This window comes from Gadus chalcogrammus, chromosome 15 (assembly GCF_026213295.1).
Source record: "Gadus chalcogrammus isolate NIFS_2021 chromosome 15, NIFS_Gcha_1.0, whole genome shotgun sequence".
NCBI lineage: Eukaryota > Metazoa > Chordata > Actinopteri > Gadiformes > Gadidae > Gadus > Gadus chalcogrammus.
Genome location: NC_079426.1, coordinates 18,421,860 through 18,449,757, shown reverse-complemented (window position 1 = coordinate 18,449,757; position 27,898 = coordinate 18,421,860). Strand labels below are relative to the sequence as shown.

Sequence of the window (27,898 nt, the reverse complement as noted above, 5' to 3'; positions counted from 1 at the left end):
GTTTTTGCTGCTTTTCTCTGTGCACATGATTATTATTTCCCCATGACTTTATTGTTTACTCCTGTGTGACTGCAGTCATTTTTACATAGGGATATAATGATTTGACGTTGTTAGAAAATAGTGTCTCCCCATGTGCACTTTATAATGTTTATGTCCTTGTTTCATAATCTGTTCTGAAACCAAGTTATGTTATTTATTTTACCGGTGCTATTATGTAAAGTATATTGCAACTGCACAGTATGTACTAAAGGTGTGAGAAGTATTCTTGTACCCGTTATCATTCCCATTATTTAAATTATTATGACTACGTCTGTGGATTAAATTAGTTTTTCTTTGCCTTATCTAAAATGCCATCTCTCTTATCTCTGGGTTCCTTTCCATATGTTCTCTTTGACGTCTCTCTCTCTACGGACCAAAGCAATTACGCCCACATCCTATAAAAGGCACCACGCACACAAATACAAACACTCGCACAAACAAATGGCAACCTTGATCACAAAACAAACAAGCTCAGACAAACATCGGTTGTCATACAGCTTCAAGATTGTTTCTTATATGCATGTCTATATGCGTTAAATGTTGGGATCAATATAAGATTGTGTACAACCCCTTGTATAGCTATAGAATATTCAAAGCTTTGCCAACATTTCAATGGACACCTACAGATAGTAATGGATCTTTAGCTGTGACTTACCCATAATAGCATCTTAGCATAACAACTTAATGCTGAACAAATGATAGATAAAATGTATATGAAAGAGTAAATGCAATATAGAATGCCTAATATCATGAACATGATCATCTGGTAATAGCCCCACTACGTCTGTCGTAGCCTCCATATTGAGCCTTTTACTCTGCTTGTCACCAGGCTGTGCATGCATCACATCCCGGCTGCCCATCTGCCAATACCATCAGTGTAGGATCTACACTGGTCTTTGTAGCCCTGGCTCTCCCTTGAAGTCGTGGCCCATCAAGGGCCAAGTGTGCTGGATTGCTGGAGGATAGATTGAAGAGTGTAGAAGGTAATCTATGGTCTGTGGTCAGTTGAGTAAAGCCCGGTTGTAGATTAGCCCACAGCAGATTCTTGAGTGGACGTTGACAAGTCTGGGGTTCAAACCCTAATGGGCCGATGCTTGACCATTGATACGGTTACAACACTAGTAACACTACAATAAGGGGATATGAATCAATCAATCATTTACATTTGTTAATGCAGTTGTATGCATTATTACATAGAACTAGCATAGGGGTTAGGGTAAGATCTTTAATGTAGACATTAATACCTTATTGAACATCAACAGTATTACCGTAGTTAACATGAAAACCATTAGTAAACATGAACACTGTTAGTTAACTATTTATTAACTAATAGTTAATGCTTGTTACTGTATTGACATATTTTTTATCAAGGGTTAATTCATTCCCTTTTTGTAAAAGGTTACATGTGTAACTATGGACCAGGGAAATGTTCTAAAGTAATTTTAAATGCCTCCTAACATCTACTATAGTGATTTACTGTTTGTCATTTCAGGGGATGCTTTTGTCCAAAGTGACGACAGTGAAAACAGACGTGGATAATTAAAGAGCAGGTAGGAGTAAGTTCTGCCTTTTGGGGCATTGAACTACATCCCTTAACTCTGTCACACATCAAAGCCATGAAACCATCTTGCCCCATGGCCATCAGTACATCAAGATATGACAGATATAAATGACTAGGCTAGAATGGGAATCGCAGAATTGGTTAATATTTGAGCACTTTAGATTTTTTAGGTCTCAAGCATCACCAACCAATGTCCTGACCTTTCTTTATGGCCCTTTCTTCTTTCAGGTTCAGCACTATTCATAATTAATGCACTGGGTGTATATGAATATTTCAGGCAACAAACTATGGGGTTACAATCGGGTATTTATCATTGTATTGAACCTTACCTTCTCTGGTCAGTAATACAAGCATCACTATCTTTACAGCTTGTAGATCTGTCTCTTGATCAAAGCAGAAATGTTGGCATATTTTTTTTAACATTATAAGAGGATGGCTATGCTTTTCTTTTTCTGGTGCGGATGTCTTTATTTCAGTGAACCGTTTGTGCAAAACCGAAGGAAAAGTAAAGAAACAATTGGCTGTGAATGACAAACCCATGATTTGGAGTCAGCAGCAGTATTCCTGGCTGGCAAATCCATTATTCAGCACATTGGAGAACACCGTTTCTACTCATAACGTCATGTTTGCAGACGACGGGACACCTTCTGGGAAGATGATTATGATGATCATATAACCAATTTGTTTGGCCTATTCAGTTTGGAATAGCTGGCTACAGGGGACAAATAACTACAATTGGAAAATAATAACAACAGCGGGGAAACTATTGCTCATTCTGCTTTCAATCCTCTTCAGCATTGTGTCTGAATCAAGATAAATACATCTCTAAAACCAATCTTTGAAGACCTCGATCTAGCTATATAAGCATTTAATGGGAAGGAGCTATTCAGTCTTCTGGGTCGCTTTGAATAGTAAGTGGCCCATTACATTGGGGGGTAAATAAAGCATTATCCTGCAGATAAACCGTTTTATGCAGTGATAATTAAACAGGGAATTTACTTGTCCTTTTATTTTGTAACACTGATGTTTCCAGGATGAAATGTCAAAGGTGGTGAGTTTAGGACACATAGGCAATGTATTGTAATTGCAATATAGTGTAATAATAATAGCAGGCCTTTATATTAACAGGTTCAAAGGCAGAAATGAGAGAGATTAAATGAAGATGCTTCCTAAGTCGGCCAGCACAGTAGGAAGTAGGCCTACTTATAATCAGGTACAGCACATCCATAAAAGTCCGCCCCCATAAGAGTTTCCCAGAGGAGACTTCAGCTCATTATTTAATGTCTGCATAAAACATGACCTCACAGTTTGGATGGCAATATCATTCTGAACAGAAAATACGGTAAAACATTTTTCCCAAGACGCGCCAAGAGGGAGACTTGGCTTTATTTGTTTCCGATGGAGTGGAGGTGGTGTCCAGCAAACAGCAGTCCAATACACAACAGTTGAATGTCCATTTACAGTTGTGGTGCTTGTTTAGACCACGTAACGTTTTGGCAAAGCAATTACAATGTATGCATATACAGCAAAACTCCCTGATCTGGTCCGGACAGCAAATGAGCTGCACAGTAGACCATATTTGGGGAATGAAAAAAAAAAAAAGCAATCATATCTTATAGCATACCATAATTATAGTAAACTTCATTTCTCATGTATGCACATGCTTGATATACATTCTGTACAAAATAATCAAAAGATGAACCATTTTTGCATTTGAATACTGTTGGTGCTTCTTCGCAGCTTTTGTACATTGAAACAACCCCCTGGGCTTATATAAGTGTATAAGGTGAACATGTCTATAGTGTCCATCTGAAAGAGTCCTGAAGAGAATACAGAATACATAAAAATCCGCTCTTCCATTGTAAGGGCACATAGGAGAAGCAACACACATCATGATTAAATATGTTAATGTTATGGACATGTAACATAAACCAAAAGGCTAGGGAGAGTGGAGCATTTTGTCCTCATAATCCTACATATACAACTAGGCCTACTACACCTTTCATCTTTTCATCTTCCCTCGTCCTGGATCTTAGTCTTTCAACATTGTTTCATGAAGTAGGCCTGTTTGACCGCCTGAATGCATCTTGCCTGTTTACGACGCCTGCCAGGGGTCATTATACATTTATGATCCACAGACACGTGCGGAGCTTAACTCCGTGATGGCGGAAGGTTCATTTAATGCACCTTTTGACACAGCTTTAAATCACTGTGGATTAAAAGGCAAATATATTTAAAATTGGTGAAGGAAATCTCTTGGTGGGCACTCTTAAACTTTAATGAGTGGTTGTTAGACCTGAATCGCCGGGCTAACGGCACTAGAGGTGCACCCTTGGCAGCGGACTTCGCAAAGATGGGACTCTATAATAAATTAAAAAAGTGATTATAGGTTGGCTGACCCAGCATCACGCTTTTCATGTTTAGCTGTTTTTATCTCACCAACTCCATCATTTATGTATATTAATGGCTTGGGCTGTACTACAAATATATGTCTGGTGATAATGTATTTTTTGGTGATAATTAGGCTACTCTACTAGTGCTACTTCTCTGCCTGGCTTCTGACGAGCCCTCGCCTTCTCTGGTGTACACACTGCGCCCTCTAGTGGTGATGCATGTAAGTCGTCCTCAATGGGTCAATCACATGATCACACTCATTTATTCAGGCACCTATGAGCACAGACAAACGTTTCTCTTATCCTCCCGGCCTCTTAGATAAGATGAGGCAGCAGCACATGACAATCAGCCACCCAATGTCCTGTCCTCTTACGACACACTCTACAATAGATTTCTCTGTGTTTTTAAGATAGCCACGTGAAAGCACAACCTTATACATTGCATTTCCTCCTAGTTCCTCTGTTGTACAAGGCTTTGAAGATAATTTGGCAAAAGTAAAACATAACAAAGAAAAAAATATACCCAAATGTAACTTTCAAATAAATAAAACTGCTCTGAGCCCTTCTACCGACTCTCATCTTAGGGAAATGTTTAAATCTGTTTCTATGTTTCAGTCGCAAAGCACATCAGGCCTTTTCCATCATCTGTATATGTTCTCTTAAACCGTAGATGCGTAGAAAAACAATGAAAAGCAGATGGAAGTGAGCGTCGGAGGCCGGGACATCAGCTGGCAGGAATTCACACGGGCAGGGATCAGGCAGTCAGGGTCGATGGAACCTGGAATAGAGGACAGGTTAGTGTGTGTAAAAAAGTCTGTCTGGATAGAGAGGTTTAGATAGATAGATATGGGAAAGTAGAAGAATGAATAAATCGAGTTGTCTTCGTCTTCTAAGTACTGGTGTAGTGGGACATTCACTTAATCACAGCACAGATGTTTAATTCAGTGTTTGTGGAGACAGCAGGGCTATACTTAATGGAGGATCGATAGCAGAGGAGTCAATTGGTTGGACAGTATTGAAGTCCTCTTTATTTTCTGTTGGTGAGGAACCAACAACCAGCGAATGAACCAATCAGTGACATGGATTAGGCGACTCACCTGGTGAAATGTTTGCTCTCCTCGTGGACCTCCATCTCACGACTCTTGAACTCATTCAGCTCCTTCCTGATAGCAGCCTGAGCAGCAGAGAGACACACACACGAAAACCACAAACGCAATCAATATCACACCGGCGGGAAAAACAATGATTCAATCAATCACACATGAAAACCACACACGTAAACACACATATGCAACAAAGCATACACATACACACACACAATAAAAAAAAACTTAATCTTAATAAATATATGTTTATATTATTAAGTGAATGGGGTTCCATGAATTTCCCACAGTCCTATAGTCATAAATTAGAGTAAAACCTTATGGGATTACATGTGCGATTCCAAAAGTCACCAACAGGTGGTATTTTTGAGGCAGAATGCGTTGGGAACATAATGTTCCACAGCTGTTTTGAACATTATGCTGTTCCTTGGCCTTCAAGCCCTGACCAATCATCACCCTGTGTTTAAAAGATGGGAACATATTTGTTTGAGGTCATTGTTTTTAGTTATTTTTCCTTGTCTAGATTAAACTGAAACTCTTGTTGGTGTTTTTTTGCCTCATCAGGTACAAAAGATCAGTGTTTGATTGATCATGGAAGTGTTTGTTGCCATGCATGGTTGAATAATACATAGGGAGAATTTTCCTCCTTACACTTTCCAAATAGACAATGCAATTGGTTTTGCATGCCATTTATTATTTATGGCAAAAATACTTTGGTTTAGAAGTATTGGTGAAAGGCAAACATAATGCAATATATATATATATATATGCAGTGCAATAATTGTCATTAATGCTGTTGTTTTGGTTTCAGACTTGGTTTCCACTTAACTGCAAGCAGTGTGTTCTTTGTTGATTTCATTGTGCTCTTGCATCCTTCGGTTAGTTCCAGGCATTCTTGGTAAGAATGACTTTTGTCAGCCTCTCTCTCCATACAATGCAACAACAGACCCACTTGTTAAAGATGCTGTAGGTATGACTCAAGAGCTACTATTTGAGTGTAATTTAAAATAAATACCATAGCCATCCGTCAGCTATTAGTGAGTGAAATGCTCTTTGAGAATAACTGTGTCCAGTTGACTGCACCTGCCTCTGTATTAGCCCATTAAGACTTTAGACCTTAGGCCTTCCTGACCAATCAGGGCGTCTCTACCCCTATGAGTTCAGGGAATCCATCTTGCCTGACATGCATCATCAATGGAGGAGGGACGTAGGACGGGAGGGAGCGCTGGAGAGCAGCTGTAAAGCTGCTCTCCAGCCACTTTTTCTGCCACTTTAACGGTACTAATATGGTAACTTCCTGTCCTCTTTGCCTCCGTTTCTGGTTGTGTTCCAGGGAGTGGGGGGGGCCTACCTTGTCAGCGGGCGTGAGCCTGGTCCAGGGTTTGTCGGCTCGCCGGTCGTAGTCCTTAGCATCCGTCACCTCCACGTACTCGTTGAAACACAGGATCCGTCTCTCAACCAGCTCCGCCACAGTAGGTCTCACGCTCAGCTACACAGCCCACAAGAGGAACAGGAGACGGTCCAACAAGTGGGGTTAGCACAAACAGCCCAGCGGAGCTCATCTCCAACATGATATTGACGGACAGATTTGTCCAAAATGTTCGGTAGGCCTAGCTTTATGGAGTTCAAATGTGTTGTATGTCTAGCTTTATGGAGTTAAAACGTTTTGTTGGCCTAGCTTTATGGAGTTAAAATGTGTTGTAGGCCTAGCTTTATGGAGTTAAAATGTGTTGTAGGCCTAGCTTTATGGAGTTAAAATGTTTGGTAGCCCTAGCATTGTGGAGAGTCTAAAATGTGTGGCAGGTCTACCTTTCTTGAGAGTCTAAATGTGTGGCAGGTCTACCTTTCTTGAGAGTCTAAATGTGTGGCAGGTCTACCTTTCTTGAGAGTCTAAAATGTGTGGCAGGTCTACCTTTCTTGAGAGTCTAAATGTGTGGCAGGTCTACCTTTCTTGAGAGTCTAAATGTGTGGTAGGTCTACCTTTCTTGAGAGTCTAAATGTGTGGTAGGTCTACCTTTCTTGAGAGTCTAAATGTGTGGCAGGTCTACCTTTCTTGAGAGTCTAAATGTGTGGCAGGTCTACCTTTCTTGAGAGTCTAAATGTGTGGTAGGTCTACCTTTCTTGAGAGTCTAAATGTGTGGTAGGTCTACCTTTCTTGAGAGTCTAAATGTGTGGTAGGTCTACCTTTCTTGAGAGTCTAAATGTGTGGCAGGTCTACCTTTCTGGAGAGTCTCCTTTTGATTTCCTGCTTGGCCTCCTGCTCCTCAGATAGGTTCTTTTCTGCTTGCAGAGATAAATCATGAATCATTAGTAACACTAATAACAATAGTAATAGCAATCTGCATTTACATACATTATGCATATATATTATTTGCAAAAATGTGGCATATTCTAATATAATTTAATTGAATGTAATTAATTTGTTAATAGTTCTATATGAAAAGCACTTAAGCATGGTCTTGAAAGGTACTATTAAATATATATATGATAATGGTGTGTGCATGTGTGTGTGTCCTGACTGAAACATCTGGATTTCTAATGTAAACAACTCGCTTCCATTTGAAATAACATGTGTGTGCTGAGGTTTTAATTTTTCATATATAATATTCATGCTGCGTGTTTTCAGAAAGTCAATATACATTTTCTTATATTTATGGCAGGTGCCATCTTTCGTTAATAAACTAAAACTACAAGGCAAAACTATTTGCTTGCATAAGATTTAACTTTACCTAACATAGCAAGCAACCTACTGTTGGTTCATCTACAATTGAGTCCCAAGACAAGGGAAAATATTTAAATATTATTCGCCGATGGCGAAGTGAATAGCGGGGTATAGCCCGAGACCGAAGGTCGAGGGGAATATACACTTGCATATACTACACGCAGGGCCGTTGCTACGATTCCTGGGCCCCTAGACAAGATTTACTGATGGGCCCCCCAGCGCTAAATTGTTGAAATACAAATACAAAAAGTATTATTAAACAAGATAATACTTTTTGCCGGGATTTGTTTGTTTATATTAAAGGTTTATTTGTTTATATTAGGGTGATGAGACGGCCGTCACACGATGAAATCAATATCCTGAGTTTGAGATTTCAATCATGGGATATTGCCCAATATCCCGAGATAGCAAACCAATCAAATTGCGCAATCTTAGGAGGTTCACGTGTCACATATACTAAATAATATGGATATGTTGTCACGTATATGTTGTCTGATACGTGTACGTCATCAGTATCGCTTCCTGTCGTGAGTTCGATCCCAGCACAGTGGGGGGATGGCCATCGATAAGCATTGTTAGTTAGATATATAGTTAGCTAGTTACGCATGCTGGCTTTAATGTTCCTGCATGTCTTTTACTTTTCATATTTTGAATAAAACAGGCAGGCCAAGAAGTCTCCAACTAAGTGTTTTATTATGGCTGCTTAAAAAAGGTCTGAGAATAAGATGCCTATACTTGAATAACAACGTTCTCTTTTAATGCTGCAAACCTCGACAACGCTTGCATTCAGCTCCACTCGGCAGCATCTCTCCCATTAGCCCCCTCTTAAGAAAGGGGCTTAACGACTTCTCATTCTGTTTAACTCTCCCTCGAGCCAATAGCGAAAGCGCTCGTGCATCGGAGCGGGCGAACTATTCCCCCATGCCGCTCTGATCCAAAACTCAAAGGACTATTCAAAAGAACATGTAAAAGAGGAACACGCATATGTGTGTGTTACATAACAAAGGTCTGCACTTGCTCCTATCAAAGCCGTTGCCTGTGTCCTTGGGTGAAATATATCCGTTCCGTCTCTACCAAACAGTGCTGTGGGCCTGGATACCAGAGGGCCCAGAAAGGACACAGAAGCTGCCGTTTAATAAAACACCTTACCGAGGCGTCCACTGCACTTGCCCTGAAATAACCAGTTATTGGATTATTGGATTATTTAAAGATTTGTAAAGGATGTTCAATAGAAATAGCAAAAACATTTTGTGACCTGAGGAATGAAGTCAACTATTTGCGATCTCTATGGCGAAAACGCAATAACATTAGAGAACTCAGATTCTTTAAATTAAACTGTATGTTTTTGTTCGTTTAGTTAAATAAAGCTGAATAAAACACTTATTAGGAGACTTCCATGCCTGCATTGTGTCATTCATTTTGAATATCGTAACACTAAGTTCATCCTTAATGAATTACTTTAAAATCGGTTCCATCACTGTTGTTATTGACTGTTTAGCAGGCACTTAACCCTTTCTCCATAGTTACTGTACAATGAATTAACATAAATGTCATAAGAGGCAGTTAGGGGTCAGGCATTGTGTTCAATGTGTAATGGTTGGCACTGAAGTGAGGTTTTAATTTTTCGGGTATAATATTCGTGCTGCGTGTTTTCAGAAAGTCAATATACATTTTCTTCTATTTATGGCAGGTGCCATCTATCTTAATAAACTAAAACTACAAGGCAAAACTATTTGCTTGCAAAAGATTTAACTTTACCTAGCATAGCAAGCAACCTACTGTTGGTTCATCTACAAATTAGTCCCAAGACAAGAAGAAAATATTTAAACATTATTCGACGAAGGCGAAGTGAATAGTGGGGAATAGCCCGAGACCGAAGGTCGAGGGGACTAAACACTCCAAAACAAGATAATACTTTTTGCCAGGATTTATTTGTTTTTATTAGTGGTTGCCGGTTTATTTGTTTTTATTAGGTTGACGAGACGGCCGTCACGCGATGAAAACAATATCCCGAGTTTGAGATCTCAATCATGGGATATTGCTCAATATCCCGAGATAGCAAACCAATTGAACTGCGCAATCTTAGGAGGTTCACGTGTAGCATATACTAAATACGTATATGTTCGAGATTGTCATCAGTATCGCTTCCTGTCGTGAGTTTGATCCCAGCACAGTGGGGGGATGGCCATCGATAAGCATTGTTAGTTAGATACATAGTTAGCTAGTTACGCATGCTGGCTTTAATGTTCCTGCATGTCTTTTACTTTTCGTATTTTGAGTAAAACAGGTAGGTCAAGAAGTCTCCTAGTCAATGTTTTATTAGGGCTGTTTAAAAAAGGTCTGAGAATAAGATGCCTATACTTGAATAACAACTTTCTCTTTTAATGCTGCAAACCTCGACAACGCTTGCATTCAGCTCCACTCGTCAGCATCTCTCCCATTAGCCCCCTCTTAAGAAAGGGGCTTAACGACTTCTCATTCTGTTTAACTCTCCCTCGAGCCAATAGCGAAAGCGCTCGTGCATCGGAGCGGGCGAACTATTCCGCCGTGCCGCTCTGATCCAAAACTCAAAGGACTATTCAAAAGTACATGTAAAAGAGGAACACGCGTATGTGTGTGTTACATAACAAGGGTCTGCACTTGCTTCTATCAAAGCCGTTGCCTGTGTCCTTGGGTGAAATATATCCGTTCCGTCTCTACCAAACAGTGCTGTGGGCCTGGATACCAGAGGGCCCAGAAAGGACACAGAAGCTGCTGTTTAATAAAACACCTTACCGAGGCGTCCACTGCACTTGCCCTGAAATAACCAGTTATTGGATTATTGGATTATTTAAAGATTTGTGAAGGATGTTCAATAGAAATAGCAAAAACATTTTGTGACCTGAGGAATGAGGTCACATATTTGCGATCTCTATGGCGAAAACGTGATAACATTAGAGAACTCAGATTCTTTAAATAAAAATGTATGTTTTTGTTCGTTTAGTTAAATACAGCTGAATAAAACACTTATTGGGAGACTTCCATACCTGCATTGTGCCATTCATTTTGAATATCGTAACACTAAGTTCATCCTTAATGAATTTAAAATCGGTTCCATTACTGTTGTTATTGACCGTTTAGCAGGCACTTAACCCTTTCTCCATAGTTACTTTACAATGAATTAAGATCAATGTAGTTAAGAGGCAGGTAGGGGTCAGGCATTGTGTTCAATGTGTAATGGTAGGCACTGAAGTGTGTGCGCGTGTGTGAGAGTGTGCGTGTGTGTGCATATGTGTGTGTCCCTTTTTTTTTACGTTTCAGGATGTTCCTCTGCTCCAGCTCTTCAGTACTGGGCCTCTGACTCAAGCGCCTGTGGCAAAAATTCATTTTAGAATTACAAAATCGTAACAATACTGTTACAAAAAAACATTATTTGCTATTAATGCTATTGATTAATTGCCATTATCTTAGCCTCCATTCAACATTAACCTCCATATATTAGGTTTTCTTCTAATAATTGGCCAAAAATCGGATGCATACTAATCATTTGCATGCGCTGTCTGGCCACCACAGCTGTAGGCTAAATATTAAGCATTTCTTCAGAAACTAGGTTTGGTATTACCCTCAATATTTCATATTTTGCGTTTAAACTAATAATTGAAGACGTCTGGTCACAACAATCTGAGTGTGAGAGTGAGAGTGAGAGTGAATCTGTTCATGTACCTGACCAGTTTGGAGCCGATCTGCTGGCGCAGCGACATCCTCTCGGCGTCGGAGCTGCGAGGCAGGATGTTTTTGTCCTCCAGGTCCCTCTTGGTGGGACGGTTCCCGAGCTTGATGTTGAGGGTGTCCCGCCGGCGGATCTTACTGGCCAGGGAACCTGTCAATCACACAGACACAAACATAAACATCCACCCCCAGGCTCCTTAAACAACGTCCCACTGGCGTCCAACCCCGTGAACCTTGACTGCAACTCACTGGCGTCACATGACATCACTAAATACATTCAGCAAACAGTAAACCGCTTTCAACTTTGAGATGCATGCTATGTCCTCCATAGAATTTCTGTCTGTCTGTCTGTCTGTCTGTCTGTCTGTCTGTCTGTCTGTCTGTCTGTCTGTCTGTCTGTGTCTGTGTGTGTGTGTGTGTGTGTGTGTGTGTGTGTGTGTGTGTGTGTGTGTGTGTGTATTAGCACCACACGGACATTGGTAACTAATCGATTGTCATGCTAAACTCGTGAGATGAAACCGGTGTAAAGTGTGTGGAGTAAGACTTCACTGACTGTGAAAAGCCCTGCTCACTTTGAACTTTCAGAATGCATAAACACACTTATGAGCGACTCTGACAAACGGGAAAACACAAACGCCCTACAATTCTCAAGAATTATATTTTATAAACATAAGCCCATATTTTCAGCTAAATAGTTAGCATTAATATGTGTAGCAGATACTAGATATAGGTTAATAAATCATTCCATTTGCTGATCAATATGTACACAACTGTATTACATGACTTCCTGTTTATCTACTGGTTTGTTTGACTTGTGACTCAAATGTGCATGCATTAGAAACCCATGCCATACTGTTTGTGTACTCGTCATCCTCGTCGTCTTCCTCCTCCTCGTCAAGCCAAAGGATTGGTCCGTCTGAGTCCGAGTCGCTGGTCTGGCTGTCTGTGGGCCTATCAGGGATGACCGTCACCTCTGGGCTCTCCACGTTGACGCTCAGGCCCTGCGGCGCATCGCCCTCCGCTGACCTGCAGGGGGCCGGTCAGGATGCGTTAGCATTAGCATTAGCATTAGCATTAGCATTAGCAGTAGTACTACGGCCAACTGTTTTAACTCAAATATAATACATTGATTCCGTGATAATTCAATGGTCAATCTGCTTGTCGCCACAAACTTTAGAGTACTAAAAGTGATAACTTAGGATCTGCTATCCGTCTACTTATCTCAATATCTACTTTAGATTTTTCATGATCACAATTATCTTTGAAACAGGGAAGGGCAGCAGCATGAAGATAGTCCCTGCTGCTTCTACACTTGATGTAGGCAGGAGAGGAGTGCATTTGAACTTAATATGATGCATGAAACATTTCGTAAAAAGCTTCATGCACAGAAACACATACTTGGATTCAATGTTTTCACACTAATGAATGAAGGAAATTTATAATCATTAGATAGATTTGAGCACATTCACTTTGCCAATTTATGGGATTGTTTGAGTTACTTAGGTTAATTTATACAGTTGCTGTGACTCTGGCCTCTCCCTTAATTCTCCAGGAGCACAATAAGTGCAACCCATTAAAGTCTAAACCCTGAGGTGAATCCACGTGGACCATCTCCTTACATCGGTTTCTTCTGCGCGGGAGAGTCCGCCGTGGCGGGCTTCCCCTCTCCTCCCTCAGCTCCGCCCCCTCCTTCCCCGCTACCGCCCTCTGCTTCCTGTTCCTGTGCGGACCCCTCCGGGACCCGGCCCGCCGTGAAAGATGTCTCCTCCGTGGCCGAGTTGACGCGAGGGGTCCCGACAGCGCGCTCCACGGCACCCGCGCCCAACCCCGCACTTGCCCGCAGACCCGAGGTCGCGGCGCCGGCTTTGGGGGTTTTGCCTTTAGTCTTTAGGGGGGCCGGGCCGGAGCAGGGGTCTTTATCGCCCCGCCGCCGCTCTGCCCGGGGGAGGGTGGCGGGTTTGGAGGAGGCCGCGCCCTGGGGCTCCCCGGGCAGGCTAGCCGTCTCAGGGGAGGCCTTGGGGGGTAGCGTGGAGGTCTTCTTCCGCTGGTTGGTCCTGGTGGTCCCCGTCCCAGTGCTTTGGGTTGCTCCTCCTCCCCCATCCTTGGCGGCCCGTGAGCGAGGTGCGGACGACGGAGCGGGGGTCGTCTTGGTAACCCCTCCAGTCTTCTTCGGATTGGAGGGTTTGGCTGAAAGAGAGGCAGACCATTTTATTTTTAGAATAATCAGCTTCTCCAATGAAATATGGATTTTCTGTGTTGCTTCTTAATTGTCGTGGGACATGAAGAATTAATTACCACAAACTTAGCGTGCATTAAAGAAGATACGGTTTGAACAAATCTCTGCCCGAAAGCCGGATCAATCCAGTTGACTCAAGGCCCACTGGTGTTACTACGATGCATCCTCTTGGCTCGTTATCAGGTCACATCACTCATAACAGTGACTAGACTTACACACAGTGAAAGATCAAAACTGCACGACCTTATAGATACTGTCCAAACCACACCATATCACACAGAAAGTGATTCAGACCATTACGTTTTGCTCAATCACGACCGAGAGAGATGAGGAACGTGAGGAAGAGCTCCTCTCGCCAAACTCTTGCCACAGTTTCACTACCCTTCATAAACCACAAACCATTTCAACAATACTGGGCATGTATACATCTGGAGTACCTCCCTTCCACGCCATGGCATGCACACCCCTGCCCAAGGCCGACAGTCACCTGTTCATGCACAGATGGTGATCATGCGTGCATTAATACATGCTGCTTTTAACGTTTGATTATGCAAGCGTCGTTAACAAAACAGGAAATTACCAACTGAACTAGGAACCTCTAGCCAGATAGAGGAAGTGGATCAGGGATAACAACGGATAACAGTTAAGTTTTAGAGAAAGGTTCATGCAATAAGGCAGACTGAAAGGCAGACCTTGACCGACAGCGGGACCAGGGGAGGGCTCATTGAAAGCTCAAGGGTGTAACTGAGTGTGGGGGGGGGGGTTCAACTCCAAGGGGTCCTACTTACCCGGACCGCGGCCAGTGTTAGCGTTTCGAGGGTTAGGCTTCGCTGCGGTGGCCGGTCCAGGCTTGCCAGTCATGATGTTGGTCGACCGTTTAAGGCCAGAGGCACCAGCCTTGTGTCTTGTGCCCGTGGGGCCACTCACTGCTTTGGTAGTGGTGGGCACGGCGGCACTAGGCTGCTTTTTACTATGAGGAACCTCTCGCGGTTTCATTACTTTGGCCTTGGGAAGGGTTTTAGTGTCGCACCTCTCTGAGCAGCAGGAAAAGGAGAAGGAGGAAGAAATGAAACAGTTTGTTCCATGAGTTGGGGAAGCATGTGGGGGATGTGCAGACATAGCTGGAGAGAAGATGGAAAGCTTGGAGTGTTAGAATAAGCGATATGGGAACAGACAATGTTAGTGTGATTTGAAAGAGACTTTGGGGGACACAACACCCTCGTTGGGAATCGCATACTATACCGCAATCCAAAGAGGCAAATAAAACAAGAGTCCGCCGCATGTGTCTGTGTTTCAAACCTTTATCTCTCGGTGGCCTACGATGGAAATGCAAACAACACAAGAAAATAGATCTTCTAATGGGCGTGGGTCGATGGTAACAGGGTTCAGAAGAGGACAAAACTCCTCCAGGGAACAGCAGAGCAAGGCTTTCACTGCCGTCCTATTTTGGCACACCATTAGCCCTTTGTGTCATAAGGCTAAAGGATAGGAATAAGGTTAATATCTAGCTCCCATGTCCCCTGCTGTTACCTCAGTCTCACTGTTGAGAATTGTAGTCATAGTCGTTTGAATACCAAATCAGTAAGTCAGAGATTTCTTTATTACATTTGATCAAATTGGATGGCTTTAACTTCAAATTTGAAGTTAAAAATGAAATACCAACATCCAAAAGTATACTTGGGGAAAAAAAATAGGAGAGATACACGTATCTCTATATATATAGTACCATTGTATTTTGGTAAATTAATCTTCATGTTATGTGTGTCTATTGCTGTGCAAAGTTCAAAGCAGGACTGTTAAGAGAGATTATTGTTTCTCACATCTTGCTGGTGATAAGGTGAGTATATAAAGTCATGTTGCTAGCTTGCAATGCATTCTCTGTATTTACTTACATTGCTAGTGTATGCAAACCTTGAAGCCAAACCAGGAGATGTTCCATTTGTTTGTTTGCCTTTAGTACCAGTTCGTCATTATTTATTGTACTCAAGTAGATTTGTATTACCTAACCATTTACTGCCTGAGTACATAATGGTAAATGTTCAACGATCTCTAGGGGCATTAAAACTGTCTCGAACTCACATATGGCCCCTACATATGCCCGGTCTCCATGACTACATTGCTATTTTATTGAGACCAATATTTCTCTTTTCAGCTATAACAACTTGGATACACCATGGCAGCTCACCCTACGACACAGTTCACAGAAAATAGGCAAAGCAACGCCATAATATCTGTCTATTGTTTTTTTTATTATACAGGATCCAACCACAAAAGCAGTGGAAGGGGGTTTTACATCCCTCCGGATGGTTCTCATTTTCCACTATTGCGTTATTACCGAGACGTCTGGCCCTCGCCATCTGGAGGAGGCCAGATGGAGACATGGGTGAAAGGCAAAGAAAGTGCAGCAAGCTTCACTCATATGCTTGAAAATTCGGTCTGTAAATCTCCCTAATCGTACCCAGAATGAGGAAGGCAGCAAAATTTACAAAAACAACTCTGAACCACTTCATAACTAGATGCCATTCCTCGGCATCTAGTTCATACCGCGCTTTAAAGCGAGCTTATCGCCGGCGGTGGCGTAACACGAGTTCAGCGAGTTCAATAGGAAGCTGTTCCTGCGTTAGCAAACGTTCCTAGGCACCGATTTGGTTTAGTGGTTAAGCGATTATCTGAACAAAAAGGCTCAGATGATAAGAGAACATGATTGGTCGAAAAACCCCACCTGCTCCGCCTTCCGGAGCCTCTGGCCCAATGGGCTGTTCCTCGGGTAGCGATGCGGCCGAGGCCTCGATGTCGACCCGCAGCTCGTCTGGGGCGGGCGTGGCATGGCCGTTCTGTACCCCGCTGCTGTTGGTGTCTGCTTCTGAGAGGAACAGGGGCGTATTGATGGATACAGGCGCAGGTTGTGGAAACGGGTCTGCATGACGGACTCAATGTCAGTAAAACATCAAAGATATCATTGAAATCATACAGGGAATAATTATAGGATTTGGTAAAATAACTATGGTAGGATTGTATTGATCTCTATATTGTCTTGAAAATGAGCACTAATATGTTTTGTTTGAAATTACTCAAAAGTTAAGATCACTAAGGATCAATAGTTAGCGGTGTTGTTTTCTACACATGTAGCTTTATCTTAGCCAAAGATGGATTTCAACCAATCAATAACAAGGGTTACATCAAGGACAAAATGATACATAAAAACCCGAGATATAGAATAGAAGGGAGTCAAAAAAAAAGTACAGGGAAATTCCAGTGTTGCGTCAGGATTCATCTCGCCAAACTCAACAACAGCCGACTTAAAACACGCCACATCCTCCCAAAGGGTTCAAGAATTGACAATCACAACTGTATAGAGGAGAAGCCCGTCACTGTATCATGTGTCACTGGAGGCTGTGGCACATGTCAGCAATGTCTTGGACCACCTGGGGCCTTTTGCAGAAAGCTGGCTAACTGGCTAACCCTAAAGCCAATCCAGTTGGGTAACTAGGGGGTGTGTTCTGAGCCTAGCCGTGCTCTCTGCATGTCAGGTTCTGTTTGAATTCACCCCGCCCATGCTTAACGTTGATATTTTTGGAATCTGTAGAACACGTTTCTGCCCAAACACGTTTCTCATCTATGTCAAACATTATATCTTAAAAATCTCCTCACACCTCACAACTCTGGAGGTGGATTTTTAACGCTTGTAGTTATAAACGTTTAACCTAATTTAAAATAGAGACCGCGGGTGCGCACACACACACACACACACACACACACACACACACACACACACACACACACACAAACAGATGAATAAGTATAGTACATAGATATATAAATATGCCTTAACACTTCCTCCTCATCCTAGAAGAAAACAGCTAAAGAGCCCGTAGCTTTTCACACATCATAACTCATTCAAAGCCCACACTTCCTATTTTCGGGCTGCCAGTAAACTATGTTGCTCGCTGCCTCTCACACACTCACACTCACGATTGCAATACTCCACAATCAATCACTGTTTGAGCATGTGATCGGTCCGATTCTGTTAGGGGCCCCTGGCTTAAGTAGTAAGCAAGACGTAGGGACGGCTTATAATAACACAATTATTTTACATTATCTAAGCCCCTGGGAGGAGCCAGCCAGACACCACTGGCTCAGCAGGCCTTCCACCACTCCCCGTCTGGGTGTGTGAGGCCCTGCCCACTGCAGAGTGGCTGACTGTAAGAGCCATGCTGTTCCTACTCTCTAGTGAACTGAATGACAAGAACTCAAGACTAGCACTGGCTGGTCCTTTTACAGAGAAACATTCTGGGTTTTATGAGCCAATAGGTACTACTTTCTCTGTTAGTGTAAAGTCAGTTAGTTCTGGCATGGTTTTAACCACATAGCGGCTGGCAGTGGTTTCCTTATTCCAACCGCTGTCCATCTCTCTGATGCTACACTGCTAATTAGTCATATGGTGTAATTACCCCTGTTTCGCCTGAGCCAGTAGGGTTAGTGTTTCTGTCAAAATGCAGTTTGAGTTTTGGAGCATTTTGAGGTGGTGTCCAACATGGTGATGTCCATCATGTGTATCAGGACAATGTGTTACTGTGTACACACAGAATAACCAAAGCCAGAGAGTGGGGTCAAATGGGTCAGCAATGAGTGAAGAGGAGTCCACGAGGAGATTCACCTTGGTCTACGATGAGGACGCCCTTCTTGATCAGCTCCTCTCTGGTCTGTCGCGTGGAGATCTTTCTCTCCAGTACTGGATGGAAAACAGGGGTTAGGCATATGGTATATGGATTATTGTCCACTGTGGTGTTGGTGTATATATATACTGGCTGTATTTTCTCTTTGAACAGAGCAGTCCCAGAAGCGATCCCACTGCCAGCCTTTGATCAGCTTCATGAGGCGGTGTATTAAGAGTGTTAACCAGGATTAATGTGACACATCGGAACGTTCTGCTGATTGGAGCGCTGTGCCGAACGGAGCATTTAGGAGCCCTTTCTTCCTCATCGAGCCCACCTTCATCCTCATCATCAACATGCCATCCGCTTACGCCTTCTTGAACATCTCTTTTTTTTTGGCTCCCCTCATCAAAATTCTTTCAGACATTATTCCTCTCCTCCACAGATGCTTCCTCTGACACATCCCCCCGGATCCCCCTCCCTCCCTCCCTCCCTCCCTCCCTCCCTCCCTCCCTCCCTCCCTCCCTCCCTCATGACTAGCTGGGGGGAAGGGCCGGGGTTGGGGTCCGAGTCCACAATGCCCAATATGAAAGCCTGTCTATCCTAAGAACTCAATAAAGTCCATGCTCTCTCTTCTGCAGTCTTTGTCGAGATGTTGCCCCCACCCACCCCCTCACTATTTCCCCCTGGAGCGTGACCCCCCCCCCCCCCCCCCGCTAACCTTTAGTGAGGTCCTCGAACTTATCGCTGGTCTTCTTTTTCCTCCACTTCCACGGTTTGAAGAGCTTCCCGAGCGACGACAGCTTACCGCGCTGCTGGCGCAACCCAGAGGCATTCTGGGTAGGACTGGCGTTGCTCACCACCACATCGCAGTTGGCCGGCGACAGTGCAGACTTCTCCAGGCCATCCGCTAGGGAAAACACCAGACACACGCGAGACGTCATGAGAGGTCTTGGATCAAAACATAACGATAAACATCAACATGTGGAGGAACACACACACACACAAACGCACACACACACTGGCCTGTTGTTTTGAGCTGACAAGGCAAAACATAAAAAAAAAAAAACGAGTTGTTGTGAAACAGGATAGCGTGTGGCAAACGCTGGTTTGAACAGCAGTTTTCAATATCAGCCTCAGAAACATTACACATGATGGAAGAAAGTAGCCATACGGGGTTGATGTTACCACCATCTGGAGCCTCAGCACAATATCAGCAATGTGACTGAGTTTGGCCTCTTTATTACAGAGTAGACGATCAGAAAGTACTTCATAATATTTGATGCCCTGCAAAATTGACCACCCGCTTCCAAAAGCCAACGTAGCACCGGCAATACTGAGTACCGCCACTTTCCTCATAGGAAAACCATGGTTACAGCCTGTGCCACCCTTTTTAATATGAACCCTGACATAGGGACTTCAATGATAACCCCACGACAAATAAAATCCATTTTAACCAAATAACAGCAACGAAGCATTCATCTGCTAACGTTTCTGACTCTGTGTAAATGTATGAAGCAAAAAGGGACTGAATGTGTGTATGTGTGCGTGGGTGTGTATGTTTTGACTAGATCATCGTCCTTCCTTGACTCTTCCCCTTCCTGTTGGGATTCTGGGGACGCTCGGGAACACTGACAGCTCCGGACGGTCTGCGTGGGAGAGAGAGGCGCTGTGTTGTCTGTGCATGTTATCTTTGTTTAGGAGTTCCCAGGGCGACGAGTTGGAGAAGTGTGCGTGTGCGATATGTGTATATGTATGTTATACGTCTTTCTTCCAAATTTTAGTAGGTAATTAAGCCAACATAAATACCCCTCATTTGCACTGGTACTCACAGTAAATGAATGATGGGAGGTTGTGGAAGACCAATGTAGAAGAGGGAGAAAGAGTGTGAGTGTTTAGAGCCTTATGAAGACACTCTTATTGAAGGGGGTTGAGATTCCTGGTTGATCTAAAAGACAATGTTTATTTACTCATGGAATGCGTTACAGTCCTGACTCCTGAGGGTAAAGCACGACACAAATATGCAAACACGCCAATGAAGTGCAAAATCCATTTATATAATTCATTCTTCTTAATTGAGATTATTAATAAGAGCACGAACAATACTGGATTTTAGGGGCTGATGCCGATACTGATATTAGGGAGTCAAAAATTACCAGTATCGAGATATTGGAGGATATTCAAAACATAGATGGGCTGTTATTTGCTACTGTATATATATTGTGGTAGTCTTGGGGCAGAGAAATTCTGCCCCAGAAATACAGGTCCCTGTTGTGCAGGAGGGCTCTCTATGGCAAAAGCCTGGTGCATGCAGCCATAGCAGCCCTCAACAAAATGGCCAAGATAAAACCACTCCAGTCCCACTCTGTCTATATATTCTGTCTGCATGTTATTTTTGTTGTGATTGTTGTCGATTTGTTATTACCCTAACCCTGTCAGCGTGAGGTTCATACCTCTACTTGTGATGTGAAAAAGAATTTCCCCTTGGGGACAATAAAGTCTAAAGTCTAAAGTATACGCCAATACGGTCAATACGCCAATATTCGTTGATATAATCGGCCAACCGATATATCGGTATTAACCCTGGTATTAAGTCTTCCAGACAAATGTCTCATTCCATTTTTTCACCTTTGAGCTTGAGAAATACAAAACGTGAACGGAAACACTGGATGTTGCATATAAATATATTTTTTCCCTTTAATTGGTCAAACTGCAATCACAAACTTCACACTAATCAAGGCTGATTGGGCAGACTGCTGCAGTGGAGTAAACACCTAGACTGGGTAGCCCCGCCAATTCTGCCGACGATTTGATTTCGCCCTGAAGAAGGGTCTGGAGAAGAGCAATACATTTTTTTCTGCTTCTGATACGTTTTTGCAGGAGCCAATCACCAAGCTGGCTTTTCCCCCTGGCGTGCTATTGACTGGTTTAACACAACGCCCCAGGGAAGCGACGGCAAGCATCCAATTGCATACCGAGTCATTTAACTAGGCCCATGGATTACGCCACTTGTGCTGAAGAAATGACAGCAGCTCCCCCAGACCAGCGTGCAATCTACAATTGAGCTTGGTCTGGCAATAGCCAGACTAGTAAACACAAGTATCAGGTCAATGTGTATTAACCAATGGAGCACAGAGTCACTGGATGCACGCTAGAGACTTGCGACCCATTAACCCAGTGACCCAGGCAGAGGCAGTATCTCAGCCTATTCAGCAGATGGGGGCAGGAAGTAGTAAACAATGATATAAATTCTGAATATGTATATTTGGCGCCGACAGCTAAACCCTTTAAAAAGGTAAAGGAAAAAACGCGTATTCATCTCTTAAGTTGGACAAAATAAAAGTCGTAAAATAAGAAGTCTGGACCAGTAACTGAATAAATATTGAAACATCCACACATAGGTCAGCTGAACAGCCGTTTCAGAAGACAGATGAAAACCACACCGCTCAAGCCAAACACACCCCCAGCAACAAAGAACACACACACAAATACACACATTGCGCATGCATGCACGTACTTCCATTTCCTGCCGCTCTGCAAATCAAATCATAACAATAAGTCCACTTCAGCTGTGCCTTTGTTCCACAAATGATGGGAAGAAGAGAAAAAAAACATAAAGCCCACAGCAGCAATTATTGTCGCCATTAGCCTCAACTCTCAAACCATTATTGGGAACCCACTCGGACACAATGATTCTGTTACTGGGAGGGGGGAGAAGAGCCAGTAGGTGGAGTAATAAAAATGACAGTTATTAGAGACTATGGCAGAGTTGACGGTGTAGAAATTTACTTGAGAAACGTGTTAACTTAACAATTTAACTTAACTTGACATGTAGATCCACTGGAAGTGTAGACATGTAGGTTTACTGTGGACATGTACATTCACTGTGAGTGTAAACATGCAGATTTACTGTGGACATGTACATTCACTGTGAGTGTAAACATGCAGATTTACTGTGGACATGTACATTCACTGTAAGTGTAAACATGTAGATTTACTGAAAGTGTAGACATGTAGATTCATGTCATTAATAGGCAGGTAGCTTCTAGTTCAGGGAAACCTATTGATCATCATGAAAGAGTCGCTGTACTTATCTTCTATGACTTTGAATCAATTCACAACTTCCTAAACTCAAATATGTTTTTGTGTTTATATTATTGCAATCAGTTGATACAACTTTTCAAGAATCAAAACAACATAATCGTACACACTTCACTCTGCTTTTATTCCTTCATCTACTACATAGCCTTTCTTAGTGCACAGCCGATTTCAACTAATTTTCTTTCGTGGTTTATTCCGGAATGTGGTTTTGGAATCTGAATTGAATCAAATTTTTTGATACATTAGGATTCACAGCCCTAATGCCTAGCGAATGGACATGGGGTATATCGTACCCAGAGGCCGTTTGTATGGGAGTCAAACCACTTTCATCAATCCAAATGTCAACAATGTCTCTGTCTATAACCGTCTTTGCAGGCGCGAGCAACTGAAATAAAAACACTTTATATCCACAATACTGCCGTTATTATTATTTATATTATGTTTGTTTATAAAGCACAACATACTACTTCAGGGATTACCCTGGCTTCATAAACACCATACATTTTCCACAGCCTGGGGCTTTACGGGAATTATTCAGACTCCTTAAAGCCTCGCAAACACAACACACTGCTTTCAGGAGTAAACCAACAAATGTTATTTAAGACAGAAATAATCCTGCTTCGACATCAATGAAAGAAGTGTTACCTGTGTTATGGGAGGTTACCAGAATAAGACCGCTCACTCTGTGCCTTTGAGCATACAGTTTGAGCGTTTTATAACCCATGACTCACTTGGTGGATGAAGTCATTCTCAATGTGTTAGCCAGGATTTGGAAATAAAAGGACCATGGAAATGGCTGGTGTTTTACACAAAAAAAAGAGTAATGTAACCGCTAAAACTTACATTATTGACAACATTTTCAAACAGTGCGCTCAATTTTTTTATAAATTATCCCAGAACTTTAAGTATAAAAATTGTATGCTTAAAAACGATTTAAGAAGCAATAATAAATAGGAAATTGTGTCGTAATTACAACCTACAGTATATCTAATTTAGAAGCCATACAGAAGAAAGTCAGCTTAATTCTTGAACATTAATTAACAGTAGAACATCTAGAAGTATAGAGCTAGTTTGTGTCAATTGTCTAACTAGCGCATGGTGGAAACGCTGAGGCTGATGGTTATTATAGTTTTATTCCTTCAAAAATATGAGTGGAGCTGTAGTAAAAACACGATGAGATCCCAGTTGTAGCTCTAACGTCCAAACAACATGAAGAGGAGGAGGAAGAGGAGGAGGAGGAGCAGGGGAAAGGGAGAGGCTTCCTTCCCTTGCCTGGAAGTCACCCAGGGTTTGGGAGAGAGCGGGAGAGAGGGAGCAGGGGGGAGAGGGAGGGAAGGGGGTTAAATAAAATGACATTCAAATAGACCAGACATCCACGAGAAGTGGAGGGAAGAGAGCGAATGAGCCAAAACGACAAGAGATAAATGAAGTCGATATAGTAGATATAGAGTATAGAGAGAGCGGAGAGGCACAAAATAGAATGAGAATACGGGAAACACAGGAAGTGCCCATTGGACCTTCATACTGAGCGCATAGAGCCTCGGACTGGGTCTGATGTAGAAATAGTCTACATAGCCTCCCCCCTTACCACCCCACACACACACCCCTCTTATACACATTGTATGCTGTACGTCCTTGCAGTTAAAAATAGTCCTTAGCATTGTGTAGAATCTTACCCTAGCTATCTTTGTTGTCTACGGGGAATAGGTTAACCTAACAATTGTTTGTGCTTATCACTTGGTTCTATGAGTATCCTTACTTTACCGATGGTGATATATTGTTTCTCTTAAGAAAATGTACTTATTAGCTTTGTTTGGATATACACACATTGTAAGTCATTTTGGGTAAGGCGTATGCTAAATGCCCTAAATATAAATGTAAATAGCCGTGGTATCCAACACAGAGGGAGGTCCATGTGTACCTTACTGTAAGATTCACATATGCATACTTTTAAATATGTTTGTTCAACATCTTGCCATTGGAAACTTTGTGGAGGTCATCCACAATGCCATAACTGAAGGGGAGGGGGGGGGATTTTCTGTTGGCAATACTCAGCAATATTAAGAGAAAATCCCGTAACCTGTGCTAATGAAATAGTATTGCCATGTCTCGCAGGAAAAGGGCTGTGGCCGTTTTAAACACCAACAATGACCAATATACCTAGCTGAACAACGGCAATGCTAATTGGCAAAGGCTCATTAGTCTGGTACCTCAGTTCATTTTAGATTTCAAAGGGGCGTTATCGACAGGCGCAGACCAATTTGCCAACGGAACATGTGACATCAGCGGCAGCCATCTTGCTTTTTAACAAAACATTGCTCCTCGGCCATGGTATCAAACTCGCCATATAGATAAACAAAAACAAATGTAATAGGCGGGCGTGATCCGGGTCAGGAATCCTGGAGATCTGTCAGAATGGGAGACGCATGCCTGGGTAAATAAAACATGAGCCCTTAGATAGAAGCGTTTCCAGGGTACAATATACCGTTATTATTTACATCCTATTCTACTTCCATAATAGAGTAGTCATTTCAACGTGACGTCACGATCTACAACCCCTATTTGATCTATAAAAAGCTGGCATAAATAGTTGAAGCAGATAAAACCTCATTCAATGTAGAAAAATGTGTAAAAGTGTTTTTATTGTAGGCCTGCTGTTGGTTTTGTCATGATGATTTTGTACACCAAAGCAAAGAACTAATTTTTACTCCTTTTAAGTCAACAAGCTATTTGACTTTGCTTTGCTCACTGATGACCTACTCCAAACACATGGTCTGAAGGAAGAAGTTGATAGCCCATCACAAATCCAGTGTAATCACCCACCTGTCAAACACACATGTATTGCTACACTGAGGAAACTATGTCCCTTTTCTTCACAATGTCTTTAGACAGACAGACAGACAGAGAGACAGACAGACAGACAGACAGACATGCAGACAGGGAGAGATACTCTTTGCCTGCAATTAGGCTACTGTATACTGTAGTCCGTTGTAGTTTTCCACCATTCATGCGAATCATAATATACATTAATAAACAGAATTGCAGACCTCATCAACTCAAAAATAAAAATTCATCATTTTCTGCCCATAATGAATTCAGCGTGTCGCTCAGGAGGATAGTTGTTCCTTTAGTTTTACGTTTAGCTACCATGAAATTAAAACGCAAGAGGTGATCGAAGTTAAATTAAACCTTTGAGTGCCAGACCCATCCCTGAGGTTTAGCGTTTACACATTCATGATGACAGCAAAACGCTCTTAAGGACGTCGTTACGTTTCGCAACGCACGAATTTGTGCTCGAAGTACGTCGCAGATTTGGCGGCGTTATCGCAAGATGCGTTCAAGGCCCGCGTCATAATGTCTGTGAAGTTAACGCGACGTTGAATCGATAACTTTAGAAATACTTCGCGGTTTACCGAAAAGAGCAACCTGCGTTTGAGAGCCTCTAAAGAAAATCTAGATCACGAACTTAGTAGCCAACAATAAAAAACAATAACAATAAACTTCCTGTACAGAGTAGCGGAATGCACGGGAGCGACGGGGGAGAGAGACACAAACTAACTCACCACTCGGGTGGGTGGAGAAGGCGGACACAGCGGTCTGACCCATGTTCCGGAGTGACCCGGGTCCCCACAATCACGCCCGGGTATGATCGGAGGATCCCTGACACAGGCGTATCCTCAAGTTCATTTCCAATGATCAGATCGTGACGTGCTGAGGAGATGGAAACTTGAATCACTGGGTCTCTGCTGCTGCTGCTACAGGACTACTACGACAGCACTTCCCTCTCGCCCCCCCACGTCTCATCTTGTGGGCCAGCGGAGAATGCTTGTAATTCCTCTGTTCAGATTAGAGGCCCGGCGAGGGGTCAAAAGGTGGCCTGGTCTAACACCTTTCTATGAGTGAACAACTGAGCAGATTGGACGATGCCGACGGAGCCCCGTCTGAAAGGTGGAGTCGAGGCGGCGCGACCTGCGGAGGAAGTTCCCAAGGAAACCCACAAGCAGACACGCCCATCATGGGGACGTTAACACATCAGCACAGGTCATTATCAAATATGATCAACACATGCAATCATTCTGAATATTATGTATTGGAAATAGGTCACCAACAGATGTTACGGTTTTTGAAAAGTAAAAAAATAAAATAACTAAAGTCAGATAGCCTACATGTACTGGCTACTGTCTGAACAGTATTCTATTCTAACATGCAGCCTATCTTACACTATGTGATGTCTCGGATGTATTTGGCTTCCATAGTGAATGTCCGCTGGGAAATACAAACATGATGTCACCTATTCTCAAGTTCTATTAACAAAATATAGTTCTCCATATATCTAAATGTCAACTATAGCGTGAGTTCCTGTGTGTGTTTGATCCTCTGTCACGCTGTCACTGGCAACAGGCTGCCTCACACACACTCACATGCATACACAAACGAACACGAACGCCCTCACGCGCATGAAAACACGCACATGCACGCACACGCTAACGCGCACGCGCAAACTCACACAAATACACGCCCACGGAGGGAGAAGGAGAAGACTGCCACCTATCTACTGATAGCTAGAGCACAACCACAGATACCTGTTACTTTACAACCACCGCGTTTCTTCGTTGCGACTTTTTCCAATTATCAAAAGGTCGGGAGCTTAATGGGAGTGTTTGCAACTGCTATTTGCTGCATGAAGGTGCGCTTATTCGAGATCGATTAAAAACAATTGGCTGATCATTTATTAATGAATAAAAAAACATGCAGAGTTTAAACATGATAGGTATATTATTTAACCAATAACAATTGAACACGCAGAATAAGAAGGCACTATTTGTTAATCATTTTATTTAATTATGATGATTATTACGATACCATTACTACTAATAATAATATTACTAGTAATTTACTACTACTATTGCTGCAACTACTTATACTAGTCACACACTAGTGTGTGTGTGTGTGTGTGTGTGTGTGTGTGTGTGTGTGTGTGTGTGTGTGTGTGTGTGTGTGTGTGTGTGTGTGTGTGTGTGTGTGTGAGTGTGTCTGTGTGTGCATGCAAGCAAGTGTGTGTGTGTGTTAGAGAGAGAGAGAGAGAGAGAGAGAGAGAGAGAGAGAGAGAGAGAGAGACACCCGCGCACAGACAGAGACTTGCGTGAATGACGTTCTCAGGGGGGCTGTCGCTAGGGATCAAAGAGGAAGTGGATAATTGAGACAGGAAGGAAGTCGGTTAAGAGTAGCGAGAGAATGAAGGGGTCAGGCATGGAGAGGCTCCAGGAGAGGAGTACTTTAAGAAAGCGGACGGTGTAGTCGGTGTTGAGACGGTGTTGACAGTAACAGGGGGGGATACTTCTGTGTGTCTCTATGCTCCAGGTTCACCTCCTCCTGCTGA

The 27,898-nt window shown here is 42.7% G+C and overlaps 1 protein-coding gene across 3 annotated transcripts; it reads right to left on the bottom strand.

The window, feature by feature from the left end:
• Positions 1-2,046: 2,046 nt before the first annotated feature.
• Positions 2,047-27,217, bottom strand: phactr2 (phosphatase and actin regulator 2). Of its 3 annotated transcripts, none has more exons than XM_056610006.1 (12): positions 26,082-27,217; positions 19,139-19,327; positions 18,420-18,494; positions 16,485-16,679; positions 13,146-13,713; positions 12,380-12,552; positions 11,521-11,677; positions 11,112-11,167; positions 7,315-7,376; positions 6,448-6,585; positions 5,091-5,167; positions 2,047-4,771 (listed from the first exon to the last, which is right to left on the bottom strand). In XM_056610006.1, exons 1-12 carry the CDS (start codon positions 26,122-26,124, stop codon positions 4,756-4,758), a joined length of 1,749 nt encoding a protein of 582 aa, XP_056465981.1. In that variant the 5' UTR covers positions 26,125-27,217; the 3' UTR covers positions 2,047-4,755. The 3 variants fall into 3 exon arrangements, with proteins under 3 accessions (XP_056465981.1, XP_056465983.1, XP_056465982.1); XM_056610008.1 differs by having other exon boundaries at positions 16,485-16,622; positions 26,082-27,215; XM_056610007.1 differs by having other exon boundaries at positions 2,048-4,771; positions 16,485-16,625; positions 26,082-27,214.
• Positions 27,218-27,898: the final 681 nt, after the last annotated feature.

Excerpts from the sequence above, each read along its gene's own strand:
- phactr2 (XM_056610006.1), bottom strand. The coding sequence starts at position 26,124 with ATGGGTCAGACCGCTGTGTCCGCCTTCTCCACCCACCCGAGTG. Across the intron at positions 18,495-19,138 it reads GTTCGAGGACCTCACTAAAG|TACTGGAGAGAAAGATCTCC; the intron begins GTTAGCGGGGGG and ends TTTTCCATCCAG. Across the intron at positions 7,377-11,111 it reads GCAGAGGAACATCCTGAAAC|AAAAGAACCTATCTGAGGAG; the intron begins GTAAAAAAAAAG and ends CTCTGCAAGCAG.